We start from the raw sequence: 24391 nt of genomic DNA on the forward strand, positions 1-24391 counted from the left end.
AATTTGTTTAAGAAGTGGTAAAATGCTCACTTTCATATATACAAAGGGCTGTTGCATACTTGTTGAAATAAATTTATGTGTTGCTCCCAAGGATAAAATCTTCACCAGCCACTTACAGAATTAACTTCTGTTAGTTCATACTTTGGTCATCCTTGACATCAAATACCTTTATTATTATTTTGCGCAACCATCTTGTAAGGCAACAATCAGTGAACCAATTCCTAAAAATGGTTGCTATGCATTTCTTTGTCATTTCTCTCATTAGTGCCTCCAACCATCATGGTTCCCAAGGGCCAGTCCATCATCACTGTTCGCGAAGGTTCCAGGGCAGAGCTGCAGTGTGAAGTCCGAGGGAAGCCCAAGCCACCCATCATTTGGTCCAGAGTAGATAAGGAGGCTCCTATGCCTTCAGGTGCCATGACAGTGGAAACCAATGATGGGAAGCTGCATTTAGAGAGAGTGGCTCGAGAAATGAGTGGGACTTACAAATGCCAGACAGCCAGGTACAATGGCTTCAACATCAGACCCCGAGAAGCACTGGTGCAGCTCAATGTACAGTGTAAGTATAGTCATAGAATATCATTGCTGCCTACTACTAAGTGAATGTACATCTGTGTTTTGATGGCTTTGGATCTACGAGTGCATGCCTCTGAGACAGAATTGTGCAGCATTCCAGATGCTGTTAGACTGCAGCTCCCAGCAGTTGGCCATGCATGCTGGGAGTTGCAGTCAAACAATATCTAGAGGGACACATGATTCTCACTCTTCATCTAGGAATATTATGCTATTTGGTTGGTCCCTGGATTGGCACTGTCTTTAGGTGGAGTGTGATAGTTGTCCTGGTAGCAGGTTTGTGATGGTGTGAATAGATTAGCAGAGCTCCTGCTTATTCTCCTCTTTTAGAGGTTACAGGTGAATTTTCCATGTAACCTGTCCTACACTTCCTCATATAACCTTCTACTGTCAATTATGGCAAAGGATGCTGTTTCATCACCAGTGTTGGACTAGGATGATATTATTAGTCTATTTGGCCTCTGCAGAGGGAATGGAGAGCATCTTTTCCTTTGACTCAGGCAGGAAAATATCATGTCAGGCATGCTTGTATACTTACCAGTCCACAGATAGGGATATTTTTGTAAACTACAAAACTATCCCATCCACTCCCTTTTTTTCTTTAAGACTGTCACCATGTAACAAATGACTGAGGGCCAAAGCAGAAGGCCTTGAAGGAGCGGTTTCCAGCTGCTCTGGCACCACCATGTCAGGGCTATGGTGACTGGACAGCACACTCCCAAAGCTCCTGAAAAGTCCAGCTCCTGCCACCTCAGTGCAGCTTCTGGCTGTTTGGGGGGGGGGGGTGCATCATCTGAACACCATGCCCCTGAAGTGGCCAGAAGCTGCTTCTTTTGGCTTGTCTGTTTCAGGCCTAACTTAAGTAGTCCACATAGGAAGAATAGGCTACTAATTCCCACCTGCCATCCTAAGCTGTAATATTTATTTATTTGTATATTTTTATATAAATAAATAAAGAAAAATTTCTGTCATGTGATTGAGCTTGCTTTCTGATGCTCCAGAGGACAGAACCTGAACCAATGGATTCAAATTTCAGGAAAGGAAATTTAAATAATTTACAAAGCGGAACTTTTTAATGTTTGGAAGGTGCAGGACTATATCATTGCATCTTTTTAAACAGAATTTTTAAAATTGTGAGCAATGAGATCCCTTCCAGCTGTGTAATTTTACTTGACTGATATTCTACTCTTCCTCCCTAAAGAGACAGGAATTGAATACACAAAAAATAATGAAATAGTGTGATCAAGTAATAGCAAACAGCAAAATTGAGGGAAGTCAAAATATCTAAGAGGGCTGAAAAACTAGATTAAAACAGAAAGACTGAACTGCCCTCCAAAATGGAAGGATTAAAGAAGTCATCCAGATCTTCCAGAAAAGGGATTTTCAGAAATGGGGCTGGGAACAAGCCACAGAGTGAGAATTAATTTTTTTGTGGATGTATTTGCTGTTGGACGTGACCTTTGGTCTTGCTGATCTTTTCTTGCTGGGTGGGATCCCCCTTCTTTACTTATAATAAGAATTTTCACACTGTAGCCAAGGGTCTGATTCGGGGAATTTATTATTATTGTTATTAGGTCAATATTGCAAGAGGGGGCCTGCTACAACAGCCCTGCAGAACTGTCTCCCATTGTGTATATGGAGCAGACCAGGAGTTTCCAATAAATGGAGCTGAGACAGACTTCTAGAATTAATAACCAATTTATTTATAAGGGGAAAAACACATACAATTCACTAACATACACACACTCATACAAGGCTCAGGAAATTAAGAGTAGAAATAGGGAATAGTTCAAGGCAGTACTAGGGCTATACTTATTTCAGTAGGCTTCTTCAGGAGTCTAAATGGAATATGATGGGGGTGGCATGAGGCTCAGTCACAGAATGACTAGGCCAGGAACCAGGAGTCAGGAGCCAGGTCAGGGTTCAAAGAAACAGAGCTTCCCCCTGAAATTCAGACTGGCCCAGGGAACAGGCAAATCTGATGATTTCTTCTGGCAAAGGTGCTTGATGGTGAGAACAAAAGATGTTTGGTTGGTTGGCCATTGTAAACAAAGGCTTTGCATTGTCTTGTTGAGGCAAAATGGTCTAACAACAACAAGGGGGGAGAAGGTAGATGAGTTAAGTTAATCACTGGCTCATCAAGTGTGAGACCTTTACTCTTGGAGGTGATGGTTTTCCCTTTAGCAACTCCCAAACCTTTCTGTGGGGAATTTCCAAAGTGTTGCTTCTCAGGGGTCTTGTGAGGCTGACTCATCTGCCTACCTGACCTACTGCTTTCAGGATTATGGCTTCTAGCCTGGCAGGTCAGTTTGAGGTCATGAAGGAACTCCATACACACTCCAAAATTTATTAAAATCCATATGTGGTAACAGCACAACACGTTGAAACCTGTGACCATAGGTGGAGCTTCCACCCACACTTTGTTCAATCAGGGGAGTTTTATTTTGAACCCTTAGGTAGAACATTGAGTTAAGTCTACTTAATACCCAGTCCCAAGCCCTGCTCTTAAGCCTCAGTGAGCATGACAAGCTGTAACCTACACATTGCTCTCTCTCATACAAAAACATGGCTTTAAAAAAATGCAGGGCTGTTTCAGGGCTAGTTAAAAATGAGACTTCCCTGTACCATTCTGCTTTATTATGAGTGGGATCCCAGTGTTTACTCCATGGCAGAGTCCTGAGGGCATTCATTCGTCTGTGATCAAATGGAGTATTTGAATAGTCTGTCAATGATGCGAGGAAGTATTTAATCTCTGCTCCTATAAAGATGTCACTTGATTATTCTCTCTGACCTTGGAGGACCCAAGTTATTTTGGTGTCAGCCAGAAGGCAATGTAATTCCAAGTGTATTGCCTTCTGGCTGGCCCAGAACCAGCTCACATCTGACCTGGATCAGTCACAACTGTAGAGAATAGTAGAGAATGATAGCTTTGTATATATATGTGTGTGTGAGCATTTTAAGGATGGATCTTTCCCTAGCATTCATAGTGCTGCAGCTCTTTTGATAGCATATGTGAATAATGCACTGTGTGCAGGTGATCAAATGCTGAACCGGGCAGAATTTTTAATATCTGAGGCAGGACGAAAGCAATTTGGCTCTTTCACTGTACAGGTCGGGGATGAAGTCATTGCTGAATATTATTTATGGGAGTGGGTGAAATAAAGCCATGTAGCAATAACTCTTTTTTACAAAGGTAGCGTCCCACCAGGAGAATTTCAAGATCATGTTTCCTGAGGAACGTAAGTGGCATTGGGCATAGGAATGCTGGCTGGTGTAGGATTAAGGGAGAAAATGTTAATTTGCACCAGAAGACACTATGCCTAGGCTACTGTCACCAAACAGTATGGTTACAGCACACATGGTGTTGTTCATTACAAACTAGTCACTCTTCCTGTTCAATACTCCTTTCCTCTTTTCCACTGTAGAAATAAGGAAACTTAACCTGCAAACTGGAGGAAGTCAAACAAATGTCCTCAAATTTGTTGCCTAAATGTCCCCAAAAGGAATATGAAGAATAAACAACTTGCGGTTCAGTTTACAGATGCTAGGTTTGGATCAAAGCTCAGAAAGGGGAATTCTATGCATTGTTTAAAAAGTAACTTTTCCTAACTCTGGTTCAATTACAACTTTGTGCTAATAAGCATGACTCTCCCATTCCCACACATCAGACACATACCATGTATTTATTATTCAAGTGGAACAAAGAAGACATTTGCTAATTACTCAAGATCTTTCTGAACCACTTGTTGTGAATGAGAGCGCCTTAGGAACATGCACTCCCTTTTCTTTCATCTTTGATTGTCCCTCTCCCTTCTTGGTGTTAAGTTAATTATGGCTTTATGTTAATTGTTATAATGTTATAAAGCAGAGGTTGTTGCCTTCAAGAACAGTGGGGTATACATTAAATAATAATAATAATAATAATAATAATAATAATAATAATAAGCAATGGTTCAAAGAAGGTTTGCAAATCATGGTTGTGGAGCACTACTATTTCCATTGCTGGGCCAAAGTTAACACCCAAAGCCAAAGTTAACATCCACAATGAAAGGGTGTTTGCAAATATATCCACAGAGGAAACCAACATTATGTCTTAACAAACCAGAGCACCATTGAATCAGGATTCCATTCCCTTAGAGGTCCAGCAGAATCAACGGGAACACACTCCCCCTGTCCAGTTCCCTGCAAGGGGACCACCAAGGGAATCAAAGCTGTTTCTGTCCCATAGCCAGGTCTGAAACCATACTAGATGGGTCTAGATTATCTCTCTCATTCAGGAATCTCTGCAGTTGAGAAGTCACCACATGTTCTAGTACCCGGCAATGTGCATAGAAGGGGTAGGTGAGATTGGCAAACTGAAGCTTGTCCTCTTGCTGGCTTACTCTGCTGTCCACTCTCCTCCAGCTGCCTATGATGGCCAGCAACATGCAGTCCTCTTGCTTGGATGCCCCTCCTTCCTGTGGAGCCACTACACCACTGTGTAGCTGGAGAAAGGTAGTCAGCTGAGGTTCATATGGTGCCAGCTATGATAGCCAGCAACAGACCACCCTCCCACTCCCCTTTCAACTGGCCATGTGTCCATGTGAGCAAGAACAATGGGGGAAGCAAATAAGGATGATTGCCTGTCACTGGCTATGATAACTGGCAACAAATGAGCCTCCTCACTTGGCTTCTCTTTTCTCCCCCTCCTGCCAGTGGGAATGGACAGGGAAGAGGTGAAGTCTTTGAAAACTGCACAGCTCTTGAAGACATCCATGCAGCAAGGAGAAAATTGTTCATGAATGAATAATTTAAGCAGTACATCCCTGGCCCATACAGTCTACACTTTTCCAGAAACATTTGAGGATGGTAGTAAAGAGTCTTTTAAAGATACATTCACACCATTTCATGAAGCCTTTGCCACAACCTTGCCCTCATTGCTTCACAAACTTTCCCCTCATTGCCTCACAAACAAGCTGGAATGTGTACATGAACTCATGGGCACATTTGGGTTGTTTTTGGGCAGAGAGGATGGAATCATTTCAAGCTATCATACCACCATGCTGTCTTAGCCAAGAAATAACTTGGCAATTCCTTCCTTGTGGATTCCTTTCACAACCTTTATTGTTTTGAAAACCCGAGCCTTTGTCATTTGTAAAGTGCAATGACACCCACCCAGGGTCACTTCTCTGCCCTTCTTGCTAAGCTGGCAATACTTTCATTTCTTCATCTCCTTCCAGTACAGGGGGCCTGGTGTTATCGAAGGGTGGGTGCATGCGCTCCAGTTAATTGAGCCACTGCTCTCCAGCATGAGCAGCTCATTAGCTTTTGTGCCTTGCTCTGGAATTCTAATCTTGTCGGAAATGGGAATCGTGTGGTTGCTGAAGGCTTTCTGATGAGAGCACAATTTTTTTCCTCCGCTTGTTCTTTCCAACTGAGAATCTGCTCTGATGATGAACGTGTGTTATAGGTATATATTTGTGTCTGTGCACACTTGCAACTTGCTTTTGAACTGGCTTTTTTTTAGAGAGAGAGAGAGAGAGAGAGAGGATTCTGGGTGATAATTTGGTTGTTTTGCTGATTTGTTCCAAAGCTCCAGTTGCAAAAAAAAAATCAATACAGCAGATCTGATTAGATGTCAGAACCTGTTTCTCTGTTTTTCTTCTCTTCTTCTTTTTCTTTTCACCCACCGCTATATACTTTTGTACTGTGGTGCACCAGCTCTGAAATTAGCTTTGCCAGCAGTACTGAGATGCTGGGGCAGAGTAACAAACAGACTACTAATCTCTTAGAGATATATGATTGTTCCTTATTATCAATGTGTTTTGAAAGCAAGAGAAATAAACAACCTTCTGTGTTACATTAGGAGTGGCTTAAAGTAGGGTTAGGGAACATTTGGCCCTCTAGATGTTTTGCATTACAATTCCCAAAATCCTTTGCCATTAGCTATATTGTCCAGTGCTTCTTTTAAGATGCCAGATTCCATCACCTTTCATACAGAAAGATTTACTCAGAGTTTACTCATATTCATAACTATGGATTTCATGATGCAACCTCTTTCCTGTCACAAAGAGCGAACAAGGCAGAAGATGGCATAATATTCACACCATCATAGTGTTTTTCTGCATGTGATGGTTTTATATGTGCACTGGGGAAAAACATAATAGAGTGTTAATGGTACCAGTGTATGTTTACATATATGTAGAAATACAGTCATGAGGGAACGAGGTGATTCTCTGTTGAATATTTACCTGATGACAAACCCATGCAGTAAGTCAAAGGATGGCCTCTAAATCAAGTTCTAAACATTTCATCAATTCTGTATGCAGAATGGCTTTTAATGCCTGCATTTTACACATTTTGCCCACTTATTTCCCAGGTAATAACATTATGCTTCTTTTCAATATTGTGCCTAAGGATTCTGGGCAGTTTGCTCCATCTACTCTCCATGCACCTGCATACATTGCCCAGTTTGGAGCTTTTATAAGGATTATAACTGTTACTTGACACTACTCTGTCCTGCTGGTGAGAGAGTTTTGACAGTGAAATACACTGTAGCAGGGGATAGATGCTTCTTTTTAGGATGTTTTAAAGCAGTATTCATATGGCCACCTCTCAGAGATGCCTCAGCCATGGATCTTGTACTGGCACAGGAATGCACCAGAAAGCCCTTGAGGTCCCTTTCATTTCTACAGTTCTGTTATTCTTTTGGCATTTTTGTTATTGGTGTTTGTTTGAGGGATTGAGTTATACATCTGGACTGTAGGATTTTTAGTTTTAAGTAGCTATTGCAATATTGTCTTTTAAAATTAGTGTTCTATTTTTCTTGTATTATTTAAATGTCATATTGATACACTTTCATGAAATGTCTTATGATCTTATTTGGCCAAAAGTCAGCATGAAAATAAAATACAATATTACAGCATAACATTGCAAGTAATAAAAAAGAATCTTATAACATCTTAAACACTAGAAATCAAACTACATATTGCATTAATTACATAGTGTGCAGCTTCTCTGGTGGTTTTTAACTGTTGAAACTTATCTCTGCTAAATTCACAGGGCTGAAGTATGGATTGGGATCAGAATATGTATTGGGGGGATTCACTGATATGTATAGTATTCCTTTATTCTTAGTGAAGGCTTTTGAAAAAAATAAAAACCTCTCATGTACAGGGAAATAATCTTGGGAAAGCAACAGCTAGAGAGAAGAGGCTTAAATTGTCCCCTACGCACAGTGATCCATTGCCTGAATAATATATTTCCAATGTACAAATGGCTGGCTTCTTCTTTTTTTTAATTCAAGGCTGGCATTCTGTACAGTGTTTGATGCTAACCTGTTTCCTGTTTTTGCATTCCAATCACCTTTTATTAACAACACATCCTATTTTTGTATATCAAGATTTTCACACGACATCATTATATCATTCCTTTATCATCCCAAAGGGTAGTGGACTCGTCATAACAGATAGACAATTCAAAAAGATTTTCACATGAGGCTGTTAGTGTTCTTAAAATTTTACTATATCAGAATTCAGCAGTTCAACTGTTTTGAAATCATTTTGTAATCATTTATTGCTGAATTCTGATATATCAACATTTTAAGAACACTAATAGCCTCACGTGAAAATCTTTTGGAATCGTCTATCTGTTATGACGATTCCACTACACTTTGGGACGATAAAGGAACATATAACGATGTCGTGAGAAAATCTTCTATGATCGATTTCAGAGAGGTCCTCTGCCAGTCTTTCTCTCTCTCTCTCTCTCTCTCTCTCTCACTCACTCTCACTCTTGCTCATGTGCATGCTCGCTCACACACAAACACATTACTGCTGCCCAGTAGCTGTTCGGTACTTTTAGTCTGGCTCCTCAGCAAAAGCTTGTCTATTTTGGAACACCCTTCCAGCAGCAATGGAACCATAAGGACAGCCTCTTACTTCACTACAACACACAATTCAAGCACCATGGAAAGAGTAGGAAAGAAAGTAATCTAAAGACCAAGCACTGTTAATAATCTCTCATACTGGTGAGATAATTAGCAGAGATAGATGGACAACTACCTGGACTCTCCATGCAAACAGTTGCACTCTCCATGCAGTTGAACTGTCCATGCAAGCATGGAGGACTCTCAATGCAAGCAGTTAGAAAGTATCATGTAGCTTTTCAGTTTCCCACCCCCCCCCTTCCCTTTTAAATATTTTTTCCACTGTAGAAAAAAGGGCAGAACTAATACTGGGAAAGTTATGGAGGGATAGAAGTGAAAACAGTCCTGTCAACAATTATGTAGGAGGAAACTGAATTGAACTCACTTACCTTTGAGTAGGCATGACTAGAATTATATTCTTTATCTTACTTTTGTTGTTATGTGTCTTCAAGTGACCTCTGATGTATGACAACCCTATCATAGTTTTCTTGGCAAGATTTCTTTAGAAGAGTTTTGCTGTAAGCACTTAAAAAGGAATGCAGTGATCACTAAAAGTCAGCATAGGTTTCTCAGAAACAAGTCATGCCAAGCTAATTGTATCTCTTTTTTTATAGAGTTACAAGTTTGGTAGTGAAGGGAATGCTGTGGGTGTAGCATATCTTGATTTCGTAAGGCCTTTGACAAGTTCCTCCATGATATTCTTGCAAACAAGCTAGTAAATTATTGACTGGGCTAGCGGTTCTTAGCCTTTTCTTTACTATTGCCCCCCCCCCCCCTTAAATATGTTTTATTGCTTCAGATCACAAGACTCAGATTTAAAACTCAAAAGTGCATCAAATATTTATTTAAAGTTGTTCCTCAAGGGTCTTCAAAGTTGGAGGGAATGGAAAAATAAGTAAATGCACAGATTCCTATTGTAATATTTATATTGGAATGATTCCATACAATTTTAAAATAATTAACACTTTTCCTACTCTTTCTCCCCGCTAAAACAGGTAAGTGGGATACTTTTGGATAGAATAGTTCATGGCAGGGGTCGGCAACCTCCGGCCCACGGGCCGGATCCGGCCCACGGGCGCCTTTCCGCCGGCCCCCGGCCCCTCCCGCCGCTGAAATCGCCGCTGATTTCGGCGGCTTCAGCCGCCATTTTGCCCTTCAAAATGGCGGCGAAGTCTCATGCAACCAAAAAGGTCGCGCAAGATTTCGCCACCATTTTGAAGGGAAAAAGGCCGGCGCCCATTATGAGGCCCGCTGCGTCCTCCGGAGCCCCAAAACGGGGCTCCAGCAGCCACAACGGGCCTCTGGGAGGCCCGTTGCCTTCGCTGGGGCCCTCCAGAAGGGCTCCTGCGATGGCAGCGGGCCCCTGGGAGGCCAGTTGCTGCCACTGGGGCCCTTCAGGAGGGCTCCTGCGACGGCAGCGGGCCCCTGGGAGGCCAGTTGCATCACTGGGGCCCTCCAGAAGGGCTCTTGACGGCAGCAGGCCCCTCGGAGGCCAGTTGCCTTCACCGGGGTCCTCCAGGAGGGCTCCAACGGCGGCAGCGGGCCCCTGGGAGGCCCGTTGCTGTCGCAGGGTCCCTCCAAGAGGGTTCCAGCGGCAGCAGCGGGCCCTGGGAGGCCGTTGCTGTCCCTTGGGCCCTCCTGGAGGACCCCAGCAAAGGCAACGGGCCTCTGGGAGGCCCCTGCCGTCGCAGTAGCCCTCCTGGAGGGCCCAAGGGACAGCAACGTGGCCTCCCAGGGGCCCGCTGGGAGGCCAGTTGCCGTCCCAGGGGCCCTCCAGGAGGGCTCCGATGGCAGCAGCGGGGCCCTGGCGTCAGGGGCCAGCAAAGACGGGGAGGCCTCCAGCGCTGGCGGTCCCCGCCAGCTCTTTTCTGGCCTCTGACAGGGCCTGGGGCCCCGTCAGGGGCCAGCAAAGAGGAGGTGGCATGGCCCCTGGGGGTGGAAGCTCCGCCCCCGGCATGCGGCCCCGCCCCTGGGGGTGGAAGCTCCACCCCCCCGCCTCCGCCCCCCCCGGCTTCGGCCCCCCCGGTTGTCTGAGGGACACCAACCCGGCCCCCGGCTCAAAAAGGTTGCCTACCCCTGGTTCATGGGATGTGCGGTGAGGCACTTTAAAAAAAAATGCCCCAGGATAAGCTGACTGGATCTCACACCCTGGCTCCTGCCTCTATGCTTTTTGGTCACCAAACACTTCTCTGATGTATCACCATCCCTCTGTATGTCAGTAGTAGCATCAAGTGGCACAAGGAGATAGACCTTTGTTTGATGAGCATGCATATGTGCATGCATGAGATGGGGAGGGATCAAGCCTGCTTCCCATTCTTCCACCTTGTGCACTGCTTTGATGTGCATGGATGGGGGAGAGGTTCCTGAAGGTAGAGGAACACAAATGTGAGCCTGCACACACACACACACACACACACACACACACACACACACGTAATACACTGCCTCGCTCACAGACATCTAAACCAGGGCTGTCTCTGCTCAAGAAATGCTATTACTGCTGCTCCTCCTGTCTCCATTGATTTTGCCAGACAGTCCACTAGTGAGCCTGCTTCCGGCCTCTTGCGATCTCCCTTTGCCGCTGATTCTGTGCACACCAGCTGCCCTAAAGCCCATCTTTCTGCACAGCACAGCTTTTCACTCCAGCAAGAGAGAAGGGAGGGAACCAGAGAGCCAGCAACTGAGGAGGGATGCCTGGCTGAGGCTGTGGGGACTTGTTTGATGTGGAGGAGAATCTTTTTGCCTTTTTCTCTCAGACTTTCTGGAGGAACTGAGGAGGAAACAGCCAAGGTGAGGAGAGCTGGGAACAAAGAGGCAAGAGAGGGGGACAGAGAGCAGGGGGAGGGCAGAACCATGCTGTTGTAGCTTGGGCTGGCAGGAGGGATGGAGCTCAGTCTCTCCTCTTCCTCCTCCCTCTCTCTTTCACTGTCCACTCACAGCATGGGGTTGGGCCCAACAGGCCTTGAGAGGAGGTGAAGAGTAGAGATGGCATTCACAGACCCTCTGTGAGGCCATCATTGTCCCCAAGGAATCCACAGACCACAGTTCAAGAACTGCTGGGCTATTCAGTGCTACTGTTTGTAATTGGTTGACCAACTGAACCCAGTGGTGCTTACCAACAGCTCCTCTTTGTCCTGGAGAAAAGTGACTAATGGGGTGCCACAGGGTTCTTTCCAAGACTCAGTGCTATTGAACATCTTTATCAGTTACTTGGATAATAGACTAAAGAGCATGCTAATCAAATTTGTAGATGATACCAAATTAGAAGTGGTAGTTGATACTGCAGATGACAGGATCAGAACTGAAAATTACACCTACAGTTTAGAGAACTGAGGCAAAACTAACCAAATGAATTTCAACAGAGAAAAAAAATATAAGGAACTACACTTAGGCAGAAAAAACAAAACACACAGATATAGGATGGATGACCTCTGGCTTGACAACAGTACATGTGAAAGGGATCAAGGTATCTTAGTAGACCACAAGCTGAACATGAGTCAGCAGTGTGATGCAGAAGCCAATATGATAAAAGCCAATATGATTCTAGGCTGTATCCATAGGAGTCTAGTGTCTAGAAGGAGGGAAGTAACAGTTCCATGCTATTCTGCTTTGGTCAGACTTCATCTGGAATACTGTGTCCAGTTTTGGGCACCACAATTCAAAAAGGACATTAACAAGAAGGAGCATGTTTGAAATAGGGTGACCAAAATGGTGAAGGGTCTGGAAACCATGCCCTAAAATAGTGGCTTAAGGAGCTGAGGAAGAGAAGGTTAAGAAGTGACATGATAGTCATGTTTAAATATAGATATCATATTGAAGATGGAGCAAGCTTGTTTTTTGCTGCTATAAAGAATAGGAAACAGAGCAATGGATTCAAACAACAGGAAAAGAGATCCCACCTAAACATTAGAAAGAACTTCCTAACAATGACAGCTGTTCAACAGTGGAATATCCTACCAAGAAGAGTGGTGGAGTTTCCTTCTTTGGAGGTGTTTAGAGGCTGGGTGGCCATGTGTCAGGAGTGGTTTGATTCTGTATTCTTGCATTGCAAGGGGTTGGACTAGACTGTCCTTGTGGTCTATTCTAGCTCTTTGATTCTATGTTGTTGCCTTCTTACAAGATTGAGAGAGTGTGACTTACCCACACTCATCCAGTTGGTCTCTGATGGAACAGGGATTCAAACCTTGGTCTCCTGGAGTCCTAGTCTTGACAGTGCTCATTATATCATAAATCTTCATTCTAAGTTATTTTTGTCTGGAATTTGTAAAGAAAGCAGGAGTACAATAATTTAAGTGGAGGTGCCTCAAGCCATATTTTAATTTGCATTTCAATGCTGACCCATTCAGTTGCTATTAGACTCCAGATACTTGGAATACAAGTTTTTGTGACAGAAATTCTGAGAAAACTCATACTTTGTTTTATATACTTGTCCAGAAAACAGTAAAGCAAATAACCAATGGTATATATACAAGCTGTATGGGTGTAGTTTACACTTGGTAAAATTACCTTTTGGACCACAACTCCCAGAATCTCCCCAGCCCCAACCCCACCATTATATTCCACTGATATAAATATAAATCAGAAATGTTCCTTTTTTATTCTAATTTTATTATAATTCCCAAAAATCCCCCAGTCAGCATGGCCATAAATACAAATAAGCTAGTTTCACACCAGTAAAGTCTTTGGCTGTTCTGCTGCTTTTGCAAACACATGATGGATTATTGCAAGGGTCTGAGAGGCGAAAAACTTGAGAAACTTAGAGTCAGCTTGGCAAAGCTGAAGATGCATTTCTACATTTTTGAAGAGAAGATAAGTCTGACCTTTCACAACAAAGGTTTGTGAGACTTAATTAGTGGTTTCAGAGTACTTTGAAATCTTTTAATAAAAGGCACATTCTGTGAGAAAAGCATTATGATTACAAATACCATCTACTAGATGGACACCAGGTCATAGAGTCAGAAGTGAACTCATTAGGCACCACATTGCATATTAAAACTTGTGGCAGGCAAGTGATACTGGCTAGGTTTTGAGGCCACTCTGTAATATTTCAGTCTTCTCTCTGTGACATTAAGAGACAGACTGGAAGATAGCAAAAACAAAACTAAACAAAACAACCCAAACCACCAGAATCTGGATTCATCTACGCAGTGCACTTTGTAACACTTTATTGCATGTTAGCTTGGAAAGGCATCTCTGTGTGGCTTCCATTACTATGAACTCTTGGCTCCTCCAGGACTGTTTTCACAAAAGCAGGTCTAAAAAGTATGTGATAACATATCAGCATGTATTCTATATGCTCAAATGCTGTTGACTTTGCACATTTATTTATAATTTGTGTTTATATATAGCCTTTTAACCAATGTACGTGCTGTGCCTCAGAGTTCAAAACAATGGCTTACAATTTAAAAGGTGAGATATGAAAGTGGAAAGAGACAAAACAGAAAGAAGAAAATCAATTCTGATCTTGTGGGCACTGTATGAGTCAGTTGTAGAAGGAGAGCCATATTGTGGTTCATCCTAGCTGAACCAAAGGACCAGGGAAAGGTGGGATCTCACTTCTCTGTTTGAGGTAGTCATGTGGAATGACTTAGAGCCAGTGCTGACAGTTGGTCCTGGGAGAATGGAAGGAGCTGGATGGGGTAGGATGGGCTCATGGATGGGCTCATGGTCTCATCATTTCCACAGAGGAGGCCAGGTGAAAGGTTCAGATTGGCACAACTCAGGAGCATCACCAGGGGTGGTGGGTAGGGGTTCAGATGGCATCAGGGGGCACCCTAAGGGAGGTGTGACACCACTGCTCCCTAAACATCTGCCTTTTGGTAGAAACAAGGTCTGGTGTTCACCTGCGTCCTTTTCAAATGTCAAAGAGAGAGTGTTAGTTGGGGAAGGCTCAGTAGGAGGAAAAAAGAGAGACCTCAGGTTTTTTTTAAGTTGATTTAAATATTATTTTATTTTTAAAAACAATTAAACTTTAATTTTAAAATGTTTTTATTTTTTAATTTTTTTTAAAAAAAATCACATCTTACCAAATGTTCACTTTAACCACACGAAATTATATACATAAGTGTGGCCCTGTTGGTGCTCTTGGACATCTCAGCGGCATTTGATACCGTTCACCATGGTATCCTTCTGGAACGCCTGAGGGAGCTAGGTATTTGGGGCACTGCACTCCAGTGGTTCTGTTCCTATCTCGCGGGCAGATTCCAGATGGTGATGCTGGGGGACAGTTGTTCTCGTAAAAGGGAACTGACATCTGGCATCCTTCAGGGCGCTATTCTGTCCCCCATGCTTTTTAACATTTACATGAAGCCACTGGGAGAGAACATCTGGAGACATGGGGTGTGGTGTTATCAATATGCCGATGACACTCAAATTCACTTCTCTATGTCGCCGACTGCTGCAGTGACTAAGGATGGCATCTCTCCTCGAATTCCTGCCTTGGGTCTGTAATGGACTGGATGAGGGAAAACAAACTCAAGCTGAATCCAGAGAAAATGGAGGTGCTCTTGATAGGTGTCCCTGGTCCGGGGGGGGGGGGGAGAGATCTGCCAACCCATCCTTGATGGTGTCACACTCCCCCTGAAGAATGAAGTCTGCAGTTTGGGAGTACTCCTGGACTCGTCTCTACAGTTGACATCCCAGGTGGAGGCGATAGCCAGGAGTGCATGGTATCAGCTATGGCTGATACGCCAACTGCGCCCCACCTGGCTCAGAGAGACCTTGAAGCAGTGGTGCATGCACTGGTAACCTCTCGTTTAGATTTCTGTAATGCGCTCTACATGGGGATACCTTTGTAGCAAGTTCGGAAGCTCCAACTGATTCAGAATGCTGCAGCCAGGCTGATCACCAAGACACCAAGATCAGAGCATATTACACCAGTGTTGAAATCTCTACATTGGCTGCCTATTAGCTTCTGGGCGCAATACAAAGTATCAATTATTACCTATAAAGCCCTACATGGCCTGGGCCCGAGTTACTTAAGGGAACGCCTCTCCCTACATAATCCACCCCTCACTCTTAGAACATCTGGCACAAAAATATTAGAACACCCCAAAACCAGGTTAAAAACTACCTCTTGAAGAACATTTTCTGCGATGGCCCCTAGACTTTGGAACAATTTACCAGAAGAGGTCCATCTTATCACTTCCTTGGAAGCCTTCAAAAAGGCACTGAAGACGGATCTCTTCCGGTGGGCCTATCCAACTGATCTCCTCTAATCTGATTTGTACATCTGAATATATGACTCGATCCTTATGACTGAGCAACACTGTAACAACTTTTTCCTTTTCCCTTTTATTTTTATTTCTTTGATTGATGTTTTTGAATTATGTATGTATTTTAAGTTGTTTTTACTGCTGTAATCCCGCTTCGATCTGAAGGGAGAAGAGGGAAATATAAATTATTATTATTATTATTATTACATGTAAATACATTGTGATTTAAAGGTATAATTCAAATTTTGCCACTTGTTTATGTCCCAACTATTACCATCACATTCTGTCATGTATGGGAATTGCAATTGGTGAGTAACATTAGTACAAAAAGCATTATTAAAAATTTGGTATGGTATGGTATGGTATGGGAGGAGGTCAATGTGATGGTTACACCATGAGTTACTGCACCTGGTGACACCAACCTTAGTACGCCCCTGATGCAGCTGTCATTTCCTAATGTATTCAAGACCCCATCTGAGGAAGAAAAAGTATGAATATGCTGTGTATTTCTGTGCCAAAAACCAAAAGCAAACAGTTAATGATTTTTAAAATGAGATCATTTTAAAGAGAAGGAACAGGTACAACAGAGAACATTGCATACATTTAAAACAACCACCTCTATGTTAAAGACAGATTCATGGTATTTCTTCTGTAAATGGCCAAATTCTTCATAGATACATGAAAGGGAGAGGTATGAATATCAGAAAATGATTTAGTCTGTCTCTCTACTTATCTATCTTGTCCTTAGAGAGAGAAAGAGAATAAACCCGTTTCTGGCATATCTCCAAAAGATTCTTAAGACCACTGGCCTAATATGACTGATGGTCATCTGAAATCCACAAGCATCCTCATCCCTTGGGATGCCCCCCCCCCCCCCTCTATTCCTGCTTGCCTTACCATTGGAGAGGGCAGGCAGGATGAATCTCCATGTTATCTCTAGTTATGATGCTTCTCACATATACTGTATGGGGCACATTAAAGGTCTTCGGTATAAATAAAAGCAAGAAACTCTGTGCCTCTTTGTCCACAGAGAAATTGAAAATGAAAATCACAGAGGGGCCAGGTGATGTCAGCAGAGGTGGGGAGATTTGAAGCTGCAGATCTCTACCCCAGATTGGCCCCCAGGATCAAAACTGTTCTCTCCTGGATATAAGGATCTGTGCTTCACTTTATGTGTTAAGCAGTAGCAAGGTGCACCGTGTTAATGGCAATCATAAGATGTTGATGCTATATACTGAATACATGCTCAGATAATTTCAGTTAAACAGGCAACCCGGTCCATTTCTTACAGAAAAAGCTGGGAATTTCTGTGGGTGGTTGGATAGTTGTCCCTCAAGCAACAAATGTCAACAAACATCACTTGTTTAAATGATTACAGTTGTGATTGGTAATAAAATGAAACTTCTCTCATAAATGCCATCTTTTACAACTCAAAATATGTGCCCTGTTAAATTCTATGGGCTTTTCTGTGTAGTTTCTAAAGTATGCCACAAATTCATATAGCCATTGTGCAATAGTTCTCTCCCAGTGACAGCAGCAGGATACCTTATCTGCATATCATAGCTAAGGGGAACAGTCTTCTTCATAGAGAAAACAGATATGCTACTAGTTGCATTTTTTAAAATGACTTTTCTCCTAAGAACAGCAATATGTGTCCAAAAATCTTTTGCCAAACTCCTAATAATAAGTTCACATAATGGCATAAGCATTGTTGAGATGATAACCTTGCTGTTTTTCAACCATGAAGTAAGCCTGGGCCTCCTCAAGGCCTTCCTTTATTTGTATTTCAAGTTTCATTACAGTAACCTTGGAAAGCCTGAATCCTATTGGATTTCATTTTGATTTGATTCTGGGTTGGGCATTGCCAAACTATGGAAGAAATTATGAAGAAATAAACAAAACCTATCTAGGTAAGTTAAGCCACAACCTTATTATCTCTTTAGTGGCTCTACAGATAAAGGGCAGGGAAATGGAATGTGTGGGACAAGTTCAAATATGCAAACGTATTGCTAGAACAAAAAGGAGCATAACTATATTATTTATCGCTGAAGTACTTTAATGTAGCATTAAAGAATATTTGCAAATATTCTGCACAAAAAAAAAATACAGGTTGAGCCTCGCTATCTAAAAATCCGAAATGCTCCAAAATCCCAAACTACTTTTATGGGTGGCTGAGATAGTGGCACCTTTGCCTTCTAATGGTTCAGTGTACCCAAATTTTGTTTCATGCATAGAATTAATTTTTAAAATACAGTATAAAATTACATCCAGGCTGTTGCTCCTTCAGCGCTGTGTTGTATGGATGCAGCACTGGAGGAGTGCATGATGCTGCGCACCATTTGGAGTGGCGCATGGCATCATGGCACCCTGAGGGCAGAGCTGAGGCATGCATCCTGAAGATGCTACGCCCCAACTCTGCCCTCCAGCCAGCCCAAAGTGCCGGTCTGTACAGGGCCTTAGATTCTCTTTCTAAGTGTTAGTGTTTTGAACTGTAAAACCCATACCATTTCTTAGAGTCAAAGATAAAAGTAGAAAAAGTGAAAGAAATAAACTGCTCAGGTGCCTTCTCTTTTCCCCTCCCACTCCTATGATTAGCCATTTCTCTCTCATCATAAAGGTACCATGCTGTCATCCCCCCACTTTTTTATTTTTGGTTGAGCATGAGCCTTTAGGGAAAGGGAATAGAGAAACCAGTTGAACAGCCTAGCTTAGGCTCTCACTACCTGGTGGAACTCTGCTCCCTCCTTTTCAGCCTTGCATTTACACTCCACCGTCAAAGCCTTGAGTGGTGCCAGCAAAAAGAGAAGAGCACATGAGCCTCTCCATGCTTCTCTCATCCCAGCCCTTCCTGACTAGAGTCATATAAAACCCATCCTGGAAGGGCTAGCTAGGGCAGGTCTGCACAAGATGTGCCCCAGGGACTGGATGTGGCCTGCCAAAGGATTTCTGGAGGCCCAGGGCCCCATTGTCAGGAGGAGGGGGATGTCCTGGCTCCCAGAGTCCTCACCCGATCATACAGGGCTTTGGAGCATGAGAGCAATGGACTCTTCCACCAGAGTTTGTCTCTGTTTCCCAGGGGAGCTTTTGCTGGGGGCAGGCCTATAGTTCATCTCACCCAGGCAGGCACAGAGGGAGCAGCTTTTTGCAGGGCAAGCAGCGGAGATAGCTGGGAGGGCAGAGAGAGAGAGAGAGAGAGCAGATAGCAAGAGAGCTAGAGATCACGAGAGAGCCTTGGGCCCTTCTTCTGGTGAGTGAGGGGTAGGACGGGAGAAAGAGAGGAGGACACCCAACCACCGTGTTGTCCTCCTCCTCCTCTGCCAAGTTGTTCACTTTTGAGCGGCCTAGGGGTTTTGCCTTTGAATGGCAAGGCTGCCCACCTGGCAAAACCCCAAGGCCACTCAAAAGCGAACGACTCGGCAGAGGATGAGGAGGACAATGTAGTGGTTGGGCATTCTCCTCTTTTTCCCGTCCTCCTCCTCCTCACAAAGCTGTCCACCCAGTATTGGGAGAAAGAGACAAAAGAGGATGGGGGAAAGAAACAAGGATGCCCGCCCACTGCATTGTCTTCCTCCTCTGCCGAGTTGTTCACCTTCAAGCATCAAGGCTGCCACCTGGCAAAACCCCCAGGCCACTCAAATGTGAACAACTCAGCAGAGGAGGAGAAGGACAACACAGTGGTCGGGTGTCCTCCTCTCTTTCTCCCGTTCTCCCCCTCACTCACCGGAAGAAAGGCCCAAGGCTCTCTCGTGACCTCTAGCTCTTTTGTACCTGCAAACTCACTGGCTAGGTCAAAGAGAAGATCCCAACAGTCTGTTTGACTCCTGATGGCCTCTAAGTGCAGCCAGGGAGCTCAAGAAATTCTGTGCCTTGCATGGCACAAATAGGAACCTGGGTAACATGGGAACCAGTTTTTCCAGTAGTTTTCTGTTGGCAGTTTTGGAGAGCAATGAGAGATAGTCATTTCACAGAAGTATACAGGAAGGGAAAGAATGGAGAGGAAGACAATCAGATCTGGACCAAGCACTAAGAGAAGAGCAGTGGTGTTAGATATGAGATAAAGGTGGCAGTTAAAAAGGAAACTACCCTATATCTCCTTTTATGACTCTGGTGCAGAAAAATGTTTTGGCATATGCTATCTAGGCTTAAAGGTTCTGGCCATCCCTGCTGTAGGTCATTAGTACATGAAGTTTCTTCAACCTTTTCCTTCAGACATTCATCTACAAATATTATTCTGGCTTGGAAGCAAATCCCTTTGGTATCTGGCTGAACAGCTTGCAGTGTTGTACATCAGGCAAATAACAGTCACCATCAATTTAACTTGTTGTCTGTGTAGCGAATGGAAGACTAGAAACAGTGGATATGGAAAAGACGGTAAATTAGAATGATGGATCTACATCACTGGAAATAGAAATGCAATAAATGTTGGTTTTGGCTTGCAATTGAAACACTCAAGTGCTAGAGTTTTACCAAACCTTTTTAAAACCAACAGACTATAGGCATTAATTGCTCTCTTAAAATTCTCATGAGTCTTTCTGACTGAGATCTGCTGCCAGAACTATTAAGGTGATGGTGTCTGTGAAATTTCTAACTTTTGTTGATGCTAATTCAAGAGAACAGATACCACAACTGGGAAAGGCAGATACATATCTCCAACACAGAGGTGGCATGTTCAGCTCACAAGTTTTGGTCAATGGAGTGTTTGAAAGAGGCTGCTAAGAATTCAAGCTTGGGAGGAATTTGTATGGATGGGATACATGTTTATGTTCATCTTGTCATCTTTCCTCAGGTTATTAAGTTTGGATTCAGGTGATCAAGAGCTACACAGTAGTAGCATGATAACCTAATGCATAGGAAAGTGGTTGTCTCTGTCCCAGCTCTTACAAATCTAAGTAAATCTAGGTACAGCCTCTCAGTAATCTAGGTAAATGAAGAGGTAAAAATGCTGAGTTTAATCATAGTGTTGGAAATGGAAGAACTTGGCACCAAGAACTGTGTGAAGAGCCACATATTCAACAGCTGTTGTGACTGAATTCACACAGAATATGTGTGTGGCAGGGCTTGATTTAGCTGCCAGAATAAGTAAACTATAGAACAAAACCCTTGTGAGGCTGTGGGGGAAAGGGAAGCACTCTGGCAAAGGAGGAGCTGTTTCTGGAGTATCAGGCAACACTGCTTTGAGCTTTGCTTTCTTTCATGCCTTTCCTCTTTTCAGCCTCAAGCTGAATTTGTCTTCCTCCAGTTTTCTGCTATGTGTTAGCAAGTTTCATTTTAATAATTTCATATGAAATCCAAAGGATACACTCAGTACAGATTAGGCATTTGAGATATTTAGAATGAATGTACCACAGATTTTAATCTACACAATTAAAAGCATCAGTGACCTGTGGATGATCCTCATTGGTCATGTGCCCCAATCATCTGTCCTCTTGTGTTTTCCATTTAGTATAACACCCAATGTTTTTGCCACATCCCTGAAGGCCTTTATTTGCCCAAGAAATAAAGGCCTTTCCTCTGGGCCCAAACCATTTGGAGACAGTGCAAAACCTAGCAAAATTGCCACCCCATCTGCAATGGGATGTATGGTGGATATTTAGAGTTAAATGGAAGGGGTAGAAGTGGGTTGTGTGCAGCCAATATCCTGCACTTTCCCACTCCCACTGTGGATAATTTCATATAATGTTTCTGCAAAGGCAAAGTAGAAAATTGAGATGAAGCTGAAACTGAAGCCAAACTCAAGATTTCTAATCTTCCCATTTAAAGAGGCAAATTGTGATGTGTTCTGTATGGTGTGCATGATTAACTTGCTCAGTGATACAGTCAAGGAGCCAGAAAAATGCATACAACCCTTCCAAACCATGAGACACATTTATTTTATTTAGCTGATAATACTAACTTTTACATACTTACTTTTGCTCCCATGACCTCAAGGTAGAGCACATGGCTATCCTCTTTCCCAATTAACATTAAGAATGACATTGTAAAATAGGTTAGGCTAAGAGAGCCACACATGGCTTTGGTCCAGACCATCTGAAGGACTATCTTGCCATATGATCCTGCCTAAGTTTTACAGCAGGTTCTTCATGGGAGGTGCTTCGTTCAATCCCACAACTTTCTTAGGCATATTTGGGGGGCGAGGGGCTTTTATGAGATTGCTCCTAGACTCTGGGACTCCCTAAATATTATTACTGTTGTTGTTGTTCATTTCTATAGTAAAAGTACACAGTGCTGTACATACAGATAATCAATCAATAAAAGAGGCTCCCTCTTGCCTGCCCTTTAGGTCTTTCTGTTCCAGCAGATATTTGGGGACTGTCAGCTTTATACATGGGATTTCTGTTTTAGTCTTGTATATTTTAAAGCCATGCTTCTAAATTAATGTTTTATAAACTACAGACAATTTAATATCATTTTAATATAAATTTAACTGGATGGATGAATGGATTAAACAGAATGCGAGTGGCCCAAGATCACCCTGTGAATTCCTTGAATCAATGAGGACTGGAACCTGAATCTTCCAAGTCTTTGTCCAGCACTCTAGCTACTTCACCACATTTGCTCTCCACCTGTATTTTCTTCTAGTTGGCTTCCTAGATCCTCCACAGTTCTCCTACCTCCTCCAGTCTCAAATGAGGCTTGGTTTAGGACTCCGGAAACCTTGGCTGAATTGAAGAACTATATTTTCTCTGGTGGAGAATGGAGCAATATTGTAAAGCCCCAGTGTTATTTCGATCATATCGCATGCGTATGGTCTCACATTTAGCTCCAGTATGTGTCTTCAGAAATATCAACACACAACTTTAGCAAGGATTTGTACGATGAGATTTTATACAGGGAAAGACCTCTTGGGACAATCCCTGTGATGAACAGAAACCCTAACAGGAAGCTACAACATGGCAGAGTTATTTTTGAATTTTAATGAGCCATGACCGCTTGTGACCCACAGTTCTGGAGCTTCACCAATTACTGTTGCCCAAAGGGAGGTTGTTTGCATAAGAATGATGTTCCAAAATGTTTATGGATTCTGTTACATGTATAATATTCTAAGCAGCTCCCTTCTGAGCCCTAGCTATTATGTGAGGAAGGTAAGAATTTCACTGTTTTCATTTTAGAAAGTTTATATTAACTCTTCTAAAGCTCTGTTTTGAAAAAAAGAATATGCTGTAGTGTTTTGCCTCTTAATATTCAACCTCTCCATTATTCTTACTGCATTTTTAAAACATTCAAACTATACTATTTGTTTTTCTGTCAGGAAAACTCTTTCACAGTTTTGCATTCTTTCTCCTCTTCCTCCATATTGCTGGAAGCCGTTGGTGTTTACAATGGATTATGAATTAATTCCAGTCCCTGTACACATTAAGATTGAAGGATGTGGTGTATAGTATATGTATATGTCTTTAAGCTGCCTGTCAGCTTATGGCAAACCCATGAATTTGATAGGTTTTCTTAGGCAAGGAAAACTCGGAAGTGGTTTGTCAGTTCTTTCCTCTGAAATATAGCCTACAGCACTGAGTATTCATTGGCAAGCTCCCATACAAGTACTAACCAGGGCTGTTCCTGCTTAGCTTCCAAGATCAGACAGGATCTGGAGCCTTTAGACTATTTTGGGTGTGATAAGGATGTGGAATTTGCAGCCCTTCAGATTCTGATATTGGACTGATGGTAGTTAAACATTGTAAGTCATGCCTGAAATTGTATTTATTATGTCAGCATGTTAAAAGGGAATGCACAGAGCTCTAAAAAATATTCCACCTAGTCTCTCTGCACCTTTTATCATTCCAAGCATTTTTATTGTGACCTTATAGCCCTTCTAAAAAATGTCCCCTGTCCCCAAATTTTGCTCAGGATTTTCTGACAGGAAAGTAGCATTCTAATCTACAGTAAAACTGCCAGGGTTCTTCTCACAACCCTATGAATCTTCACATCTTTCGTAGGATTTTTGAGCTGCAGGACCATCAGTCAGTCAAGGATCTGGTGTCAATAAATCTTTGCAGAGAAGTTAATATTTATAAGGAAACATGGTCTCTTTTGTATGGATTTCAGAGTGATTGTGAATATATATTTATTTTAGATCTGATGATCAGAATGAACTCTAGATTAGGGTTATGTACCTTGGATAACTCCTTTACATTAGAGTAACTGGCCTTCACTGTTAGGCATCTGCTTAGCCCAGTCCTTTCGAGGGAGATATTCCTTTGTTGCAGAGGCCAGAAAGTAATTCTTCATTTGAATTTTTCTTTAGCGTTTCCCCACTTTCTGCAGATGAAACAAAAGGAGGCAAGCAAGGCTGAAAACCTGACACTGAAGGGGTAAAAAAACTTAACAAGAGGCAAAGAACTGAAGATGGGCCTGAGGATGTAAAGGGGGGAGGGCAGCCAGAGAGGTTTAACACTCGGACAAATGCACAGAGGTGACAGCAAGAGCATTTTGGAGTGTGTAGCCTGAACAGGGCAGATTATCAATGGTTCAGTTGGTGCAATTGTTCTAGGTCTTTCACTGGTGGGAGGTCCAGTGTTGATGGGGGAAAATGTAGCATCCTTCCTTCTTCATTTTGCCATGTCGTTTACTGAATCTCCCAATGTTTCTGCTATCATCAACACTGCATATGTTGCTTGAATAATTGAATAAAAGTGTCCAGGATCAGGTTATTAATCTCATCATAGTCATAGAGCTGGAGATGAGTTTGTGCATTAAGCTTTTT

At 42.8% G+C, this 24391-nt stretch overlaps 1 protein-coding gene across 2 annotated transcripts in view; it reads left to right on the top strand.

The window, feature by feature from the left end:
- The window catches only part of MDGA1 (MAM domain containing glycosylphosphatidylinositol anchor 1), a 410329-nt gene that overhangs the window by 210834 nt on the left and 175104 nt on the right, over positions 1-24391 (top strand). For both annotated transcript variants that reach the window (XM_042445010.1, XM_042445011.1), the window contains exon 8: positions 266-559. In XM_042445010.1, coding sequence (XP_042300944.1) covers positions 266-559 — 294 coding nt within the window. The remainder of the gene's footprint in view (positions 1-265; positions 560-24391) is intronic.

This window comes from Sceloporus undulatus, chromosome 1 (assembly GCF_019175285.1).
Source record: "Sceloporus undulatus isolate JIND9_A2432 ecotype Alabama chromosome 1, SceUnd_v1.1, whole genome shotgun sequence".
In the NCBI taxonomy this organism is placed as follows: Eukaryota; Metazoa; Chordata; class Lepidosauria; order Squamata; family Phrynosomatidae; genus Sceloporus; species Sceloporus undulatus.